General features: G+C 30.2%; 1 protein-coding gene across 1 annotated transcript; it reads right to left on the minus strand.

The window, feature by feature from the left end:
- Positions 1-8,699: 8,699 nt before the first annotated feature.
- Positions 8,700-13,985, minus strand: ATP3 (gamma subunit of Mt ATP synthase). Its single transcript, XM_068628247.2, has 9 exons — positions 13,742-13,985; positions 13,574-13,617; positions 13,272-13,424; positions 12,769-12,882; positions 11,555-11,682; positions 10,428-10,550; positions 10,130-10,249; positions 9,367-9,488; positions 8,700-9,097 (listed from the first exon to the last, which is right to left on the minus strand). Exons 1-9 carry the CDS (start codon positions 13,822-13,824, stop codon positions 9,028-9,030), a joined length of 957 nt encoding a protein of 318 aa, XP_068484348.1. The 5' UTR covers positions 13,825-13,985; the 3' UTR covers positions 8,700-9,027.
- Between the last annotated feature and the right edge of the window lie 1,859 nt (positions 13,986-15,844).

A 15,844-nucleotide genomic window follows, 5' to 3' on the forward strand; every position in this document is an offset into this window, starting at 1 on the left:
TATTAAATATTAAAAAAATATTAAAAGAATACATATTTTTTTAATATTAAATATTAAGAAAAAAATTATAATTATATAAATATTAAATGAGAGTATCAAATACCAATTTGATAAGTGTCAAATAATTATAGAAATAATTATAGAAAGGAGTAAAGTTGATCAAATGTATGACCAATAAATAAACTATGAAACTAAGGATCAAATAAAAGTTAATATAACTTTTTTATGTTACCTAATAAATTAAAAGTGTTTTAGTAATTTAAAACATAAACATATTTAAGGACAAAGACAAGTATGACAACAGAGATGATTTTATACATATCCGCTTTGTCCCAAATATGTATCTGCATATCCAATTTAAAAGATCGGTATTACCTATACACATACTCACACTCGTACCTAATTAGTGTGTCTTTCAATATTAGAATGGGTTCAAACAATACTCGTTGGAACATGTTTATTTGTCATCCCTAAAGATAGAGAAGAGGAGTGAAAAAAGAAATAATGCAAGAAGCATGGTGAAGAAAAATAAATCTCAATGGAGTTTCACAGTGAGCTTATAGAATTTAAAGAAGTAGGGAAACACTTTATATTTATAAATCTTTTATATTATACTTATATTTATAAATTTCTTATAGATTATATAATATTTTATAATGAAAAGGCACTCTCAAAAGATATAGAGTGGTTGACCTTTCAAAACATGCCTAAAGAGTTTCTAACACATGTTACTTTCAAATCAGGTGTGTTAGTTGTAACGGTTAGATTTAAAGAACTATGAGTGAATTGAACTATCTCAAATTTTGTAAAACTTAGAATGATATCTTTAATAAACCAATTGATTGGGGAATTTGGTTGCTTACAAATAAGTACACGAAAAAAAAATAGATAAATATAAAAAACTAAATATAAGAGAGAAAGATATATAGAATTATACTAGTTGCTTAGTCACATCAGTCACGCTTACATTAAAATCAAATTGTATATAAACACAAAGTCAATACAGTAAAAATAAACAACTCAAGAAACCAAATCTTGAACCATAGAGATTCGTTTACATGTCTAAGAACGCTTTGTTACTATAGTGAATATGGAAACCCTATCCAAAACAATCTAAGAACTCAAAAAGAATACAAAAATGAAAACAATATCACTTGAAATTATATAAGCACAACATAAAAGAACCCATTCATGTGAAGAACTATGTTTCTCTTGAAACTTGATATTGGACTCAAATATGCACAAAGAAAGCTTCAAAAATAATTTTTAGCTCAGCTTAGATTCTCGCTCTCAGTTTTAGAACAGTTTTCAAAAGATATCATTTTTTATCTCATGTAAAAGGATTTCGAAATGAGAGAGATATATAATGTTATGTAGATTAAAAATGAGTTTGAATCATATGAAATTAATATGTTGAATCGTTGTTATAATAAATTAAAATAGAAGAGTCCAAAGCCTTTATACGGTTTAATATATTTTAATCAATTAAAAACTCATTTTAACATGTTAAAATAGAAAGTTCAAAATTGTTCATGGTTCTAAGAGATTCTGAACATTAAATTGCTTTCTACCGTCATTTCAAAACCAGATAAAAACATTTTAACATACTAAAAACATATTTTAATTCATTAAAACGCATCCGATTACCAAGACAAGCTCTAATTAAATTGAAAAAACTTTTTAATTACAATTATAAGATCAAATCAAGAAAGAGAAACTTAAATCAGATCCTAATTAATGTAACACATCTATGTCTTTATGATCATATCCAATCTTTAAATTCTTCAAGAAAAACATTGGATTTATCAAGTTGGATTTATCAAATACATCACAACTCCAACAATAACTTCTTCACTTGACCTTTCAAGGAGTGAGGTACCAAGTTGTGACTCATGGGAGTCACCTATGTGCTTCTCGAGATAACTCCTTAAATCAAAGAGCAAATCATGTGTCTTTTCCTTAAATCAAGAAGTCACTCATGTGACTAGTTAGTTAGAAGTTAACTATGTGTTAATCATAGGATTAGTTAGTGTAATTAGTCTTATGGGTACACTTAAAAATTCTAAACTTTCAAGACACATGAAAGTGTCTCTTCATACTCTTTCAAGTTTATGACATGTTTTATATAAAGATGCCACATCCTTTTTGGAAATTTCACTTTTTAATATGGAATAAAAAAATTGTAAGGTCAATTTTGAGAGTCTTAAGAGTTCTCTATTCTTGCTTTGATTCTTATCTTGAGAAGTTTTTTCAAGTGGTCAATCTTCTTGCACTTATCATTTGAGATTCATCACTAAAAGTGACATGTTCTTCTTCATTGCTAACTCTCAATCCATTTTCTATTTTATTTTAAAATTTGTTCTTGTTTGAAATATACCACAAGTTACCACCTCATGTTTTTGTCACTATTGTCTCACTTTCTATGGGTTTTAAGTTCTCTACACTTTCTTGAGTTGGTCAAGATCCTTCCAAACCTTCTAAGATTCACATCATTGTTTTTTTTTTAGAAAACAATTTAAAGAAAATATAAATTTAAATAAATAAATAATAAAATGTTATATTTTTTCTTTAAATAATAAATTATTAATGAAATTTAATAAACATTGACACAAAAAGTTAACAAAACAAACATAAAAATAAAAAAATTTATATATATCATTATAATTATTCATGATAGCAACGTAAAAGAATTAGTAAAATGTTTTACAAAGTATAACATGATTAATTGCAATTTTCTCCTACTAACATGTTACATGTGGTCTCAAGGCATAATGGGCTCGGGGTATGATGAATAAGGGGTGTTTCTTCCTATATTCCATCATTCTTCTTCTTGCCCCTCATATTTTTTGAAATTTTAAAATTGTCCTTCATAATTCATTTCAAAAGGAATTTTTAATGATTGTTAGTGGAATCATAGAGGTTGTTGCAACAAAGGTTGAACTCGGGGAGGTACGGTGGCGTTGCTAGTATGTTGAGAAGGCTTCGTTGATGGTTTGAGGTGAGAGTTGCTAGTATGTTGAGAAGGCTTCGTTGATGGTTTGAGGTGAGAAAAGGAGGTGTGTTGTATTGTTTTAGGTTGGGTATGGTAGCGTGGATGTTTCCAAAAATCGGGTTTCAAGAATGAGTTCCGGAATTTGTATTCTAGAATGGTAAAATGAATCATGGAATTGGAAATCCATAAGCGAAAAATTGGATGCTCCAAAATGGAAAATTGTTTTCCAGAATGGGGTTTTTGGAAGAGAAAAAAACATTTTGGAATGGGGTTTCCGAAAGTGAAAAATCTCATTCCAAAATGGGTGTTCCATAATGCAAAGTTATTTCCCAAAATAAGAACAAACTCATTCTAGAATACCCTTTTCGAAAGACATATTTTGACTTCTAGAAAGGTAAATCTGGAAGGCAAGATATGTGTTCTAGAAAGGGTATTCCAAAATAGTTATTTTCTCTTCCGAAATTCCTTTTGTTGGAATTTTCTGTAAGGTAACATGTTATTTTGTTGGGGTATGGAGAGTACCGTAGAATTTTACCCAAGTTATATGACGAGGTTGATGTGTGGGAGAGACTATATTATGTTGATATTGAGCAATCAATATTTTGTAAAACATTAGACAATGAATGTAAGACAAATGAATATAGTGACTTGTTTTCTATAGATAAGTTAAAGATGAAGGTTGCAAAATATGTTTAGATTGGGTATTATTTGATAAATTAAATATGAAATTTTGATAATGTTTTGTAGGTAGTTTCCTAGTCGGGATGAGCTTTTGAGGTGGGCCAGAAAAGTTGTGTATTTTGTTATATTAAGGTCGGATGCCTCAAATGGCCAACGAGGAATGAAGGCATACATATTATTGGGTTGTGAGAAATAAGGTAAATACAGTCGAAATAAGAAGAACTTACAAGTGACTAAGAGTGAAAGTAGGAAATGTGACTGTCCTTTTAGATTACGAGGAAAAGCTGTAAAAGATGGTGAAGGATGGATGTTGAAATTAGTTTGTGGGTCTCATGATCATAACTTGAAGATATGTTTGTTGGTCATCCATATGCTGGTGTAAATTAACATTTAATGAGAAGTTAATGCTTATGAACATGACAGACAATGCAGTGAAGCCTACAAATATTTTTGTAAGAATGAAATAGCATAATGAGAAAATTTTCACCATCATAAAGCAAGTTTATAATGTCATGCATGTGTATAGAAGATTAGAACAAAATGATAAAACTGAAATGCAATAATTGATGATGTTACTTAAGCGAGACATGTATTTCTGTGTAGGTTTGATGAAGGGACGGATGTTGTGCAAAATTTATTTTGGACACATCCTGATTTAGTGAAGTTATTGAATGCCTTTAACATTATATTAATGATGGACAATACATACAAAACTAATAGGTACATGATGCCCTTGCTTGAAGTTGTTGGTACTCCTTAAATGGGATTAACCTTCAGTGCTGCATTTATGTTACTCACATCTGAACATCAAGATAATTTTATATGGGCCCTTAAGAGACTTAAAATGTTATTTTTTATACTTGATTCATACCCTACGGTCGTGGTCAGTGATAGAGATATTGCTCTAATAAATGCAATAAATGTTATCTTTCATGAAGCTTATAATATGTTATGTCATTTCCACATTAAAAAAAATGTCAAAACAAAATGTAAAATGATTGTTCATTCCAAGAGAGGCATGTGATCAAGTGATGAAATCTTGGGAAGCTTTTGTCAATTGTCATAATGTACAAGCCTATGAACATTGTGCACTGCCATTTCAAGTGTTTGTTTACCATGACCTATATTTATTAAATATGTGATTGATATTTGGTTAAATCCACACAAAGAAAAGTTTATTAAGACATTAACGGATAAAGTCATGAACTTAAATAAATACAAGTAAAGGTATGCATATGTTTTACTTGTGATAATATTTGTTTTCCTCTGTAGGGTTTAGGCTACATATTTATTGATATAATATTCTTTTTAGGGTTGAGTCTGAACATTAGAGTCTAAATAGGATGTTTCAGACGTCAATGAAAGACTTATGTTATTGTTTGGATTTTATGAACAAGAGCTTCATTAAAGTTTCATCTTGCAACATAATGCAATTAAAGCTTTATTTGAAAAGATATTCCTTGTGATAGATTATGTTTTTAATGTGATAAGATACAATAAATTGAGTGGCTTTATGTCCAAATATGCTTTACTACATATTGCAAAAGAGAGTAATTGAGTTGAATATGTTGGCTTAAATAAATATCGTTGTGGATGCACCTTTATATCTACTTATAACCTTCCATGTGTTTGTGAATTGGCTTCATTTGGTGTAGGTAGCATATTGTTGTAGTCAGTACATTTCATATGTACACAATTAAGTTTTTCAGATACTTCAAGTCCTGATACTTCAGCAGAGTCTTCAATCCAACAAAAGTTTGATGTGATCATGAATCGGTTCAAAGAGGTTGACTTTGTTGGTAAGGTTAACATCAAAGCCATGTTGCGTGAAATTGAATATCCAAATAAGACATCTTTGTGTCCACCACCAATTGAGAAAGTCAAAACAAAAGGTGCGAAAAAAGGACGTACCACTAAATTTGTTAAATCAACAAAGTGAATCCCTTCTTATTTTCAGCATGTTGATGCTACATTAACATCATGGTAGTTCTTCTACTTTGAAAGCTAGCGAGGGATTCAACAGACACTCCTCCAACTAAATTGAACCAATTGATAGATCAATTTTCTATAGGGTTTCATCCATACATTATTGATATCGTTGATGTCAAGGGTGACAACCATTGTAGGTACCATATTGTTGTTGCATTGTTGGGTGTGGGGGAGGACTCGGGGGTTGTTGTGCGGATGAACTTGCATAAAAAAAACTTAGTTAATAGAAGTAGAAATATATTAATTTGTTTGAAGAGGATGCATGATATGAATATATAAAAAAAAAAACTCATTTCTTGTTTATCACATGATAATTGTAATGATTTCAATTCATGTTATTTTTTGTCATAAGTTAATTCATTTCCTTTGGTTTGCAGGTCAGTACAAATAAGTGGATGACAATTCCGAATATGAGATATATTATTGTTAATTGATATAATGTGGTTATTGTGTGTTTATCTCTTAAACAATCAATAACTATTTTCCTATTAAGGTCTCAACCACTAAATGATTTTAGGCACCATAGCATGATCTCAATTAGACACGTTTGTGAAAATCATTTTGTTTAGGTGTAATCCATTTAACTCATAATCCACTTATATTACTCAGGGAAAGAGGTTTACTTATATTATTTAATGATTTTTTTTCATGTACAGTTGGAAGAAGGTTGTCCAATTCTACCAAGAAATATATTATGGTGTACCAATTATGTCCATTAGATGACATTTGTAGTTTACACTTTGTCATGGCCTCCAGGCATACACACTCATATCATCAGTTACTGATCAGGCTAACATAAGGGTTCTGTGTGTCCCTTTCCACGTAGGTGAACCCTTGATGATGTGACTTTTTGCCATCATCAACTACAATGTTATCGCATTTCTATGACAAACACTCTACAATCATACAACAATATATATTTAATAAAAGTTAACATGTATAATTTAAAAAACAATTATTAGTTCTAAACACTACGGGATGCTTAATGTCACTATCATCTTATGTCCTATTACATCTCCATGTGCATCATGGATTATCATCAAAGGACAATCATCCTCAACTATTTGAATGATATATGGATGTGATGTAGACCAAAACCGCTCTATATATCCAAGGATGCATGCTCCAACATTAGTTACCATTAAAATGTATCCATCACCGGTCCACCTTGATGAGTTGCCATCTATCACGACAATTGAGTGATGCAAGATAGTCTATATATATCATGCTATCAGAGTATGCGTTCAGGAAAATGCATCTGCCTACAAGCCCCCAACCGAATGTATCCTAAAAATGAAGAAATTAACTCCAAAGGATGCACTACCCTGTGATCTTCATATGGCATAAATCTCACTACACCTAGGGAGATGTTATCTAACTGCATTCGTGATGACAATCTACTCAGGAGATAATCTTTAACATACTCATCCCGCACTTGTCTTTGTCCAAAACATAGAAATGCTCAAATATTTACGCTTGTAATAAGATGGCATACCCAGCTAGCTACCTCATATATGCGTAACTAGCATCTCACAATTGATTATACATGTGGGTCATATCAATTGTCGTCCACAAGTATCTCCTAATGTGCCCTAAATTTAAAAAAAATCACATGTAAGACACACTAATTGATGTCACACTATGATGCAACCTACAAGGTGGAGAAAATACGTTCTAATAGTCATTATCCATTATCAGTTGCATATCTCCTCATAGACCTTCCTCAATCAACTTAGACCACGTGACCACCCCAATAGTGCCTTGTATCACCAGTTATTGTGCCACAATCAACATAAAGTGACTTTACTAACAAATTCATCATCATAATTGCATTTAAGCTCAGGTAAATGTAGAATTGCTCGATAATCAAGAAATGCCACAAATTTGACACATCATAAAATTGATGATCAACTCCCCTATAAGTAGATGAAAAGTATTTGTATATACATTTGTTTTTGTCTTCTGTGTCATACCTTGCACCAACAAGACCAGCTAAGCCTGACAATTTCACTACTACTTATATGCATTCATGAAAAACACCCATCTTATTCATTTTCTTCTATAAGAAACCAATTTCAACTCACCATGATTCTTCGTAACCAACCAAAACAATATCAAATTTCCAAAACAAAAAGTTACATTCATTTATCATATTTTAACATATTTACTTACCACATCATTTCATAGTTGCATCGTCACTTAATCCTCATAACTTCCCAACAATGACCTATTCACACACTCTAGGATATATGCTTCATCCTCCACATCAGGTTGAGCTTCTTCAAGTTCATATTTTTCTAATCAATGTTATCAATACACGTATATTTTTTTCTACACTCCCATACTTTAAAAAATATCCAAATTATTTTTTAATTTTTTTTAATTTTAAAATAATATTAAAATACTTTTCAAATTATACAATCCATAATACCAAAATTGTATTTACCAAAATTGTATTTCAAAATATACGATCTATAATACAAAATTTATATTCCAAATTTTACAATTTAAAATATAATATATTCTCAATTGTTAGAATATAAAAAATTTATATTTCAAAAATATACAATCCTTAATACAAAATTTATATTCTAAATTTTACATCCGAAATATAATATATTCTCCATTCTTAAAATATAAATTTTATATTCTTAATTATATAATCCAAAATACAAATTAATTACAAGTACAGAACAATACAAATTTGTATTTTGAATTATAAAATCCAAAATTGATATTTTTATTTAATCGCAAAAGTTCAACTACCTATTTTTGATCTTTATAATTAACAAAAGAATTCCTTTAATTCTCTATACTTAAACAGAAGACCAAGCTTTACAATGAAAATAAGTTTTAACAATTTAAATAATAAAACTTTATGAAGTAAATTTTTAAAATATAAAAAAAGTTACAGCTAATAGATAATGTTTGCATATTCTAAATATTAATAAGCTGTTAAATGTCAAATGTTTCCGAGAACAAATTTGATCAAATATTCAATTAAAAAAATACTTTATCTCACTTAATCCTACAGGAATAACACAAACCAGCGCACGGCTTCAATAAAATACTGTTTTCCAACTGTTTCACAATATGTTGGGGGTAGAAGAAACGAAGGCCCATCTTTATTAGAATGGGGGAAAATCTTATGATCAGGCATTTCGAGTTAAAAAAAAACAGACTCCATAACATCAAAATCACAATTCCAGTAATATCTAGTCTCAACCAGGGAATCCTGAAAATGGATCAGACCATGGAACACTTATTACAGAAGTCGAAGGAGTGAGAGATTAAAAAAATGTGGCACCAACGATATTATCTTGATATCGCCACTGTTGAATATATTACAGATTGCTCTCCAGCAATTATCCTTCCAGCGCTGAAGCTCCAGAGATAATCTCTATCAATTCTGTGGTGATAGATGCTTGACGAGTTCTGCCACAAAATGAACAGAGACCAGTCAGTCAAAACACAGTACAAAACTGAATTGACAGATAATAATGGAATCATATCAAAGAATAAAAATAATGATACATGAACCCTCTTAATTTCAAAGACGTATTTATTAATAATTATTATTTTTCTCTCTCTTTCAATTACCAAACCTGTCTACACTTATGAGTATCATTTTAAATATTTCCCACGAAAGCATTGAATGTTGAAAGCGATTAAGACGGGCATGTAGAAGAGAAAGAAAGAGAGACCTGTTATAAGTAAGGGTGAGACGATCAAGCATTTCCCCAGCGTTCCTACTAGAGCTGTCCATGGCTGACATTCTTGCTCCTTGCTCACTGCAAGCATTCTCCAACACCGCATTGTACATGACCTGCATAATGTAAAAAAGAAAATAATGGTCGTAAAGAAAAGCATGCAACCAAATGATAGTGAGACGTGTAATGAAAGGTTAATATGGGCAACTAACAATGTAAGTTACTCAATTACCCCCTCTCTAAAAATGATTCTTTTTATATGGGACCTCCAACTTTGTATTTTTTTCCTTCATATTTCATCTTTACCAAACAACCTCTATTTTAAACATCCCTTCTATAAGGTCGTTGCCTCAGTATCTGGAGGTCACTAATTCCAATCCCAGAAACAACCTCTTCCCTTGCAGAGAAAAGGGTGCATACATCCACCCCCATAGACCCCTCATGTTTAGACCGACCCTTGGCTCCTATGATTAGTCAATTCGTCATGGGTGTTTTTCTCTTGTAAAGATATTTTAATATCCTGAGTTTAGGAAAAGCAGACATATAGAGTGGGGGTATTTAAAAGATATTTTTTCTTTTCCATCATTTTGACATGTATGAAAAGATATCCAGTTATTATTTTCTATAATTAAGTCAAAGAAACGTTATTATAAAATTTCAATAGACCAATACCAGATGTTTAGGTTAATATCATTATAGTAAAGCAAAAAAAAAGCACCAAAAGTTTGTTTGTCAGAATGTTTTTAAAATTACTTACACAAGAAAACTGGAACTCAGAAAGATTCTGAAGAATTTCAGATTTTGTCTCGCCGCCTTCAATCTCATATGAATCCAGTTCCCCAAGCTGTCCTCCTGATTCAGCCTCTCTCTCAATAACCTACATGAAAATTGCCTTCATAAGTTGAAAGTAAAAGGTAGAATATCAAAGTCTGTCTATCTTTCCAAAACCTACCCAAACTATCAAAGCAAAAATGTTGGCACGATTAGATGATGGGACTCGAATGACGAAACTTTAATACTGCAGACAATATGAAAAATACAATAAATAGAAGTACCTCAGGAGATAGTACAGTTGACACTGTTGGTAAGAATTGAACAACAGACTGAAATTTGTTGAAAACAATTCTTAATGCATCATACTCCACATTCTTTAGAATGTCATCTGCCAAGACAGACACCTGAAAGATCCAACAAATAGCATAAAACAAACAGAGATATTTCAATGAAAGATTGAGTAAATCAAGCATGTTTTAGTTAAAATGTAAATATGTTGGAGACAATTCTGATTTGCAGGCACCAAAATCAAGTATTACAATATGGTTATATTAGGGATGAAAAACATTTCCTTAGATGCTTATTCTGTTAAGAATCGAGATCAAGGACAATTTAAAAACATTTCGCCTTTTACGTACAAAACCATGACAAGGCTACCAAGCTTCAAAACAGAATGCTTTGGATGTGCTGATTGATCCTAACAATACTCATCCTTAGTAGACTTGAAGTCAGAACATCATATGTGGGAATTGAAAAGTGGTTCCAAGATGCAGTAATTGACCTAACAATGCTCTATCTTAGTGAACTTGAGGTCAATATACATACACACACACACACACACATATATATAGTCCCCCAAAAAATTGGTTAACCAAACATGTGCTATGTTTGAATTTCAACAAGAACAAGCTCGTTTCAACAAAGTCAGGTTGGCTACAAAGACCAATGAGGATATTAGGCTCAATCAAAAAATGTATTATTAAAACCAATAACGGGAAGGTCATAATTTCAATCTTTCTTCTAAGAATTTAATTTTTAAGAAGCCGAGCAGAGAACTTAAATTGCATTAAAAATATGAGAAATAGTATTTTAAGATTCAAAACAATTCTAAAATTTCACATCTATAATATAGTCTGTCTATGTTGTCTGCCTCAACCTCTATATTTTCCATTGTTTGATTCCTATTATCCTTAAAAATGGTTGCCAATTAAAATATCAAACTGTCAAAATCTTGATAATCTTGGCTCTATTACCATCTGTAGTATAATCAATTCAGAGAAAACTGAATTTTCAGACTATAGCGTAGATTAAAACAAAAGCAGGCTCTTGGAAAATAAATGTAGAGGCACAAACATAATTATGCAAAACTTAACAACCATTGGATGGAAAAGAGACACAACAAGCTAACCTGAGTATAATTCAGAGGATTTTTCTGTAATTCAGTAAGGGAGAGCTCAATGTCTTTCTTTGAGTCACGCACCAACTGGGCCTTAGCCTTCTCTCCCAATATGACATATTTTGTCTCTTTATCAGGCCCTATTGTAGTAAATATGCACATAATTAAAACCGTGGTTATCAATTTCAGAACAGTGAGAAAGCAGATGGCGGGATGCCTTCTATTATTAAAGATTGCACATACAAATTAAATATCTATACTACAAATAAAATGCTAAAAAGAAGTATCCAAAATTTAAGATATATACATAATTAATATGCAAAAGTTATATCTTAAGGTAAGACAAATAAATAATAACAGAAGTCATGAAAATAAGGAGTCAAATATTTTTATACCTTAAATTAGTAAAAATCAGAACGCAAAAAAGGAAGAAAAAAAAAGGTGAGCAACACTGCTATTAGAAATGGACCAGGCTTAGCTGAACCACCAAAATAGTGGAAGGGAGACGTATTGTTTGTTTATATATCTTATAAGGAGACTTATGCCCATATTCCAGCCAATACGAGAAACCTCTGTAGACGAACATCTAGAGCATGAAGTTAGTAGGACTGGACTTCCATACATGGCTTAATATTAAAACTAGATTGATTATGATACTACGTTAAAAATGAACTTGGCCCATCTGAACCAAACAATACTCGATCAAGAATGATTACACAAGTCTTATAAGTAGTATTCTGACCATATTCCTAACTAATGTTAGATATCCTAACACACCCTTACACCTAAAGCTTGATATCTATGTGACCCAACAGTAAGATCAACCAGGCTAGATTTTACACTTAATATTAACTTTATGACTTTTTAAAAGATTTAAAACATTTTAAAACCAAATACACCCCTGTTCAAGTCATATAATCTACTAATTTCAACCAATTATCAAGGTAAATAATATTTCAGAAGCATGCATTACAAGGATCTTCTATCCTTGTTTTCTTGATTGTACAAAAATCTAGAGACACATTAGGACTTTAAAGTTAAAACTCAATTTGCAAAATGATTTTGTTTCATCACATCTCAGTTGTCTAGTTGAAAATTGTCATTTAGATATATAAGGTCGTAAAATCAGCCAACATTAGAAACTTACACTTCCAAACACCTCACTTTTCATATTTTAAAAGCAACACAGTAAAAAAGTCTTTAACAGACACAAATGCAAAAATTACCGGAATTCAATTTCTGCAAAGCCCTGCTTATCTTGACAGATGTAGAATTGATTCCACCACAGAGACCTTTGTCCGAAGAAATGGTAACAACAACACTCTTCTTAACATCAACACCTTAGAATAACAAAAACCAAAAGAAGATCAGGACATCATCAGAAAAATAAAATTAACACACGTAAATCTAATGAAGCAATTGCACATGTTTATGATCCCAAATCCTAACAGAGATCACATTATTAATAATAACAATAACAAGAGATGCAGTATAATACAATAATTTGTACAATATCAATTTTTGTGTCAATCTCTTTCCATCACATCATTTTCAAATTTTTTTTATTTTCTCCCTTACTCCCTCGTTCTACAAGTAACATTCTCTACTAATAATAACGATCCTGACCAATTCATAAAATCCAATAAAGCAGTCATACGTATTTTAGATCACAGTATAGGATACAACAACAATAATAAATAACAATAACAATAATGATAAGAGAACATACTGGGATTGTCACCGAGAAGAGCAGTAAATGGTTGCCAGAGGCCACGGGAATTTTCAGTTCTTGATTGGACGGCACGAAGCTTGGATGCGGCAACCATCTTCATGGCCTTGGTGATTTTCTGGATATTCTTCACACTCTTCATTCGGTTCCTCACTGCGTTAATTTCATTAAACCATCACCAATCAACACCCATTCAAGTCCAACACAATGACACAATCAAACACATACAAAAAAAATAAAATGAAAGCTTATTCCAAGACGAAATTAAGAAACGGCGACAGGGAGAAGAAAGCGGATCGTACCTATTTGGGTGGAAATGGAACGCGCGCCATGTGGGGCTTGGTCTCTGTCAAAAATACGTTAACGATTAGCGTGTAAGATCGATTATAGAAATTCGAGATCTGTGAAAGAGGGAAAGCAAGAGAATGGAATTGAGATTTGAGGAATGATGAGAGAAAGTTAGAACTGACTGAGAGTTGAGAGAGGAATGGAGCGCGTTGATTGGTTGGGTCAAACGCCTCCCTTCGCGACGCAGAACAGCTGCCATTGCCATCTTCGTTCGTTCGTTCGTGATCGCTCTTGCGAAACCCTAACGGTGTTACAGAGAAACAAGTGAAGAAGCCCCTCTTTGTTTTCGTTCAGGAACAATGCTAACACTGTTCAATGTGGTCGCATATGTATGTAATATGTTGCGTTGTGTCACAAGCGCCACGCACTTTTCTATTCCCCTATAGAAAAGTAAATACTAGAAAAAATAAACGCTGTAAATTTGTAATTTATTTAAATTTTTTAAATATAATTTTCGTTCCAAAAAGAGAGAATAATGTTTATTTTTAACTCCTTCAAAACAAATAATTCATTTATTTTTCATTTCTTGAAAAAATGACATGTGTAAATATTATTCATACATAAAACATTAAAAGGAAATAGTCTCTTTAATGAAAAAGATAATGTGTGGCACATTTTTTATTTAATTTGGTTATCATATAATTAACTTTTATATGTTTATTCCTATTTCTATTTTATTTTGATCTAGGTCAAGTTTTCTTACAAGTGATAATGTGACTAATAGTTTTATTAATTTTTTTAAGTGATAATATGACACATTTATCTATCAAATTAAATAAAATACGATAAAGAAAATTGAATATGTTTTTAAAAAGTTAACAATGTTTTTAATCCATTAAATTTGAGTTAAATATATTTTTAACATTAAAATAGTTTCAGTATCTATAGTTTTAAGAAAAAATGTTTTAACTTGTTTCTTAAATTTGTTGACTTTCTAAATTAATGAATATTTAACAAATGAAACAAAATATTAACTTTAAAAGTGGTTCAATAGAACTGCTTTTTTGAAGAATTCTTTTAAGATGATAGGCTCGAAAAGGATAATCAAAGTAAAATTAAAATATTTTTTCAAATAGATTTTACAAAATAAACAAGGTTTATACAAGTGTATTAGATTAAGAAAATAAGATATTTTATTTTTATAATTTTTTATCTTAAAATTATTTTATATATAGTTTTTTTATAAACTCTAAATAGTTTCACTAAATAAATAACCTCACCTCATACTCACTCTCCTCTTATTTCCATAAATTTTCACTCCATGAAATAAACAAAGCCTTAATTTGTTGGAATCACATTTAACGAGTTATGGATTAGATTTATCATCATTGTTTTGATATCTCAATATTTTAATAACTATTTGTTCATATTTATTTTATTTATAAACATTGTTGATGTCTTATAATTCTAAGAAGCATTGAAAATATTAATTTTGATTTTTTTAAAAGTTAAGAAAAAAAATAAAACATTTTATACAATGAATAACTAAACCTTTAAAAATAGTCTTTACCAAAAAACCTTCACCCAAAAATCTTTTAAAAATATCAGACTTGTTTTCTATTAGTCACATTATCACTTGTAAGAAAACTTGACCTAGATCAAAATAAAATAGAAATAGGAATAAACATATAAAAGTTAATTATATGATAACCAAATTAAATAAAAAATGTGCCACACATTATCCTTTTCATTAAAGAGACTACTTCCTTTTAATGTTTTATGTATGAATAATAATTACACATGTCATTTTTTCAAGAAATGAAAAATAAATGAATTATTTGTTAAATATGATTTTAGCACAGGATTTGTAATTTATTAATTTTTTTAGAATAATAATATGATTTGTTCGTGATATTTTAAACTGAAATACATTTATTTTAAACTTATCTTTAAAAATAAAAAAGGAAACATTTCTTTACCTAAATTAAAAACTATTTATAAATTATTTAAATTTAATTTTTTTGGATAATGACATAATATGTTGAAAATATTCATAAAAAATTAAATATCTCATTTTAAACTAATACTATAGACAAAAACTAAAAGAGTAAATATTCATATTGTATGGACTAAAATGGTAAAAAAATTATAAGATCAAAATAATAAAATAAGTATATTACATGCCCTAGAAATATTAAAACTATGCAAAAGTATTAAAATATATGAGATCTATGGTAATAAAAATAGATGAATAGAAATTTGGACCCCCAAAAGTTAATGTATGA

This window comes from Phaseolus vulgaris, chromosome 9 (genome assembly GCF_051622355.1).
Source record: "Phaseolus vulgaris cultivar YP4 chromosome 9, ASM5162235v1, whole genome shotgun sequence".
Lineage (NCBI taxonomy): Eukaryota > Viridiplantae > Streptophyta > Magnoliopsida > Fabales > Fabaceae > Phaseolus > Phaseolus vulgaris.

Bases quoted from the DNA above. Each gene is read 5' to 3' on its own strand.
- ATP3 (XM_068628247.2), bottom strand. From the start codon at position 13,824: ATGGCAATGGCAGCTGTTCTGCGTCGCGAAGGGAGGCGTTTGACCCAA. The intron at 11,683-12,768 runs GTAATTTTTGCA...TTACTACAATAG, and splicing joins TTTGCAGAAATTGAATTCCG to GGCCTGATAAAGAGACAAAA. The intron at 9,098-9,366 runs GTCTCTCTTTCT...ATTTTGTGGCAG, and splicing joins CTCACCCTTACTTATAACAG to AACTCGTCAAGCATCTATCA.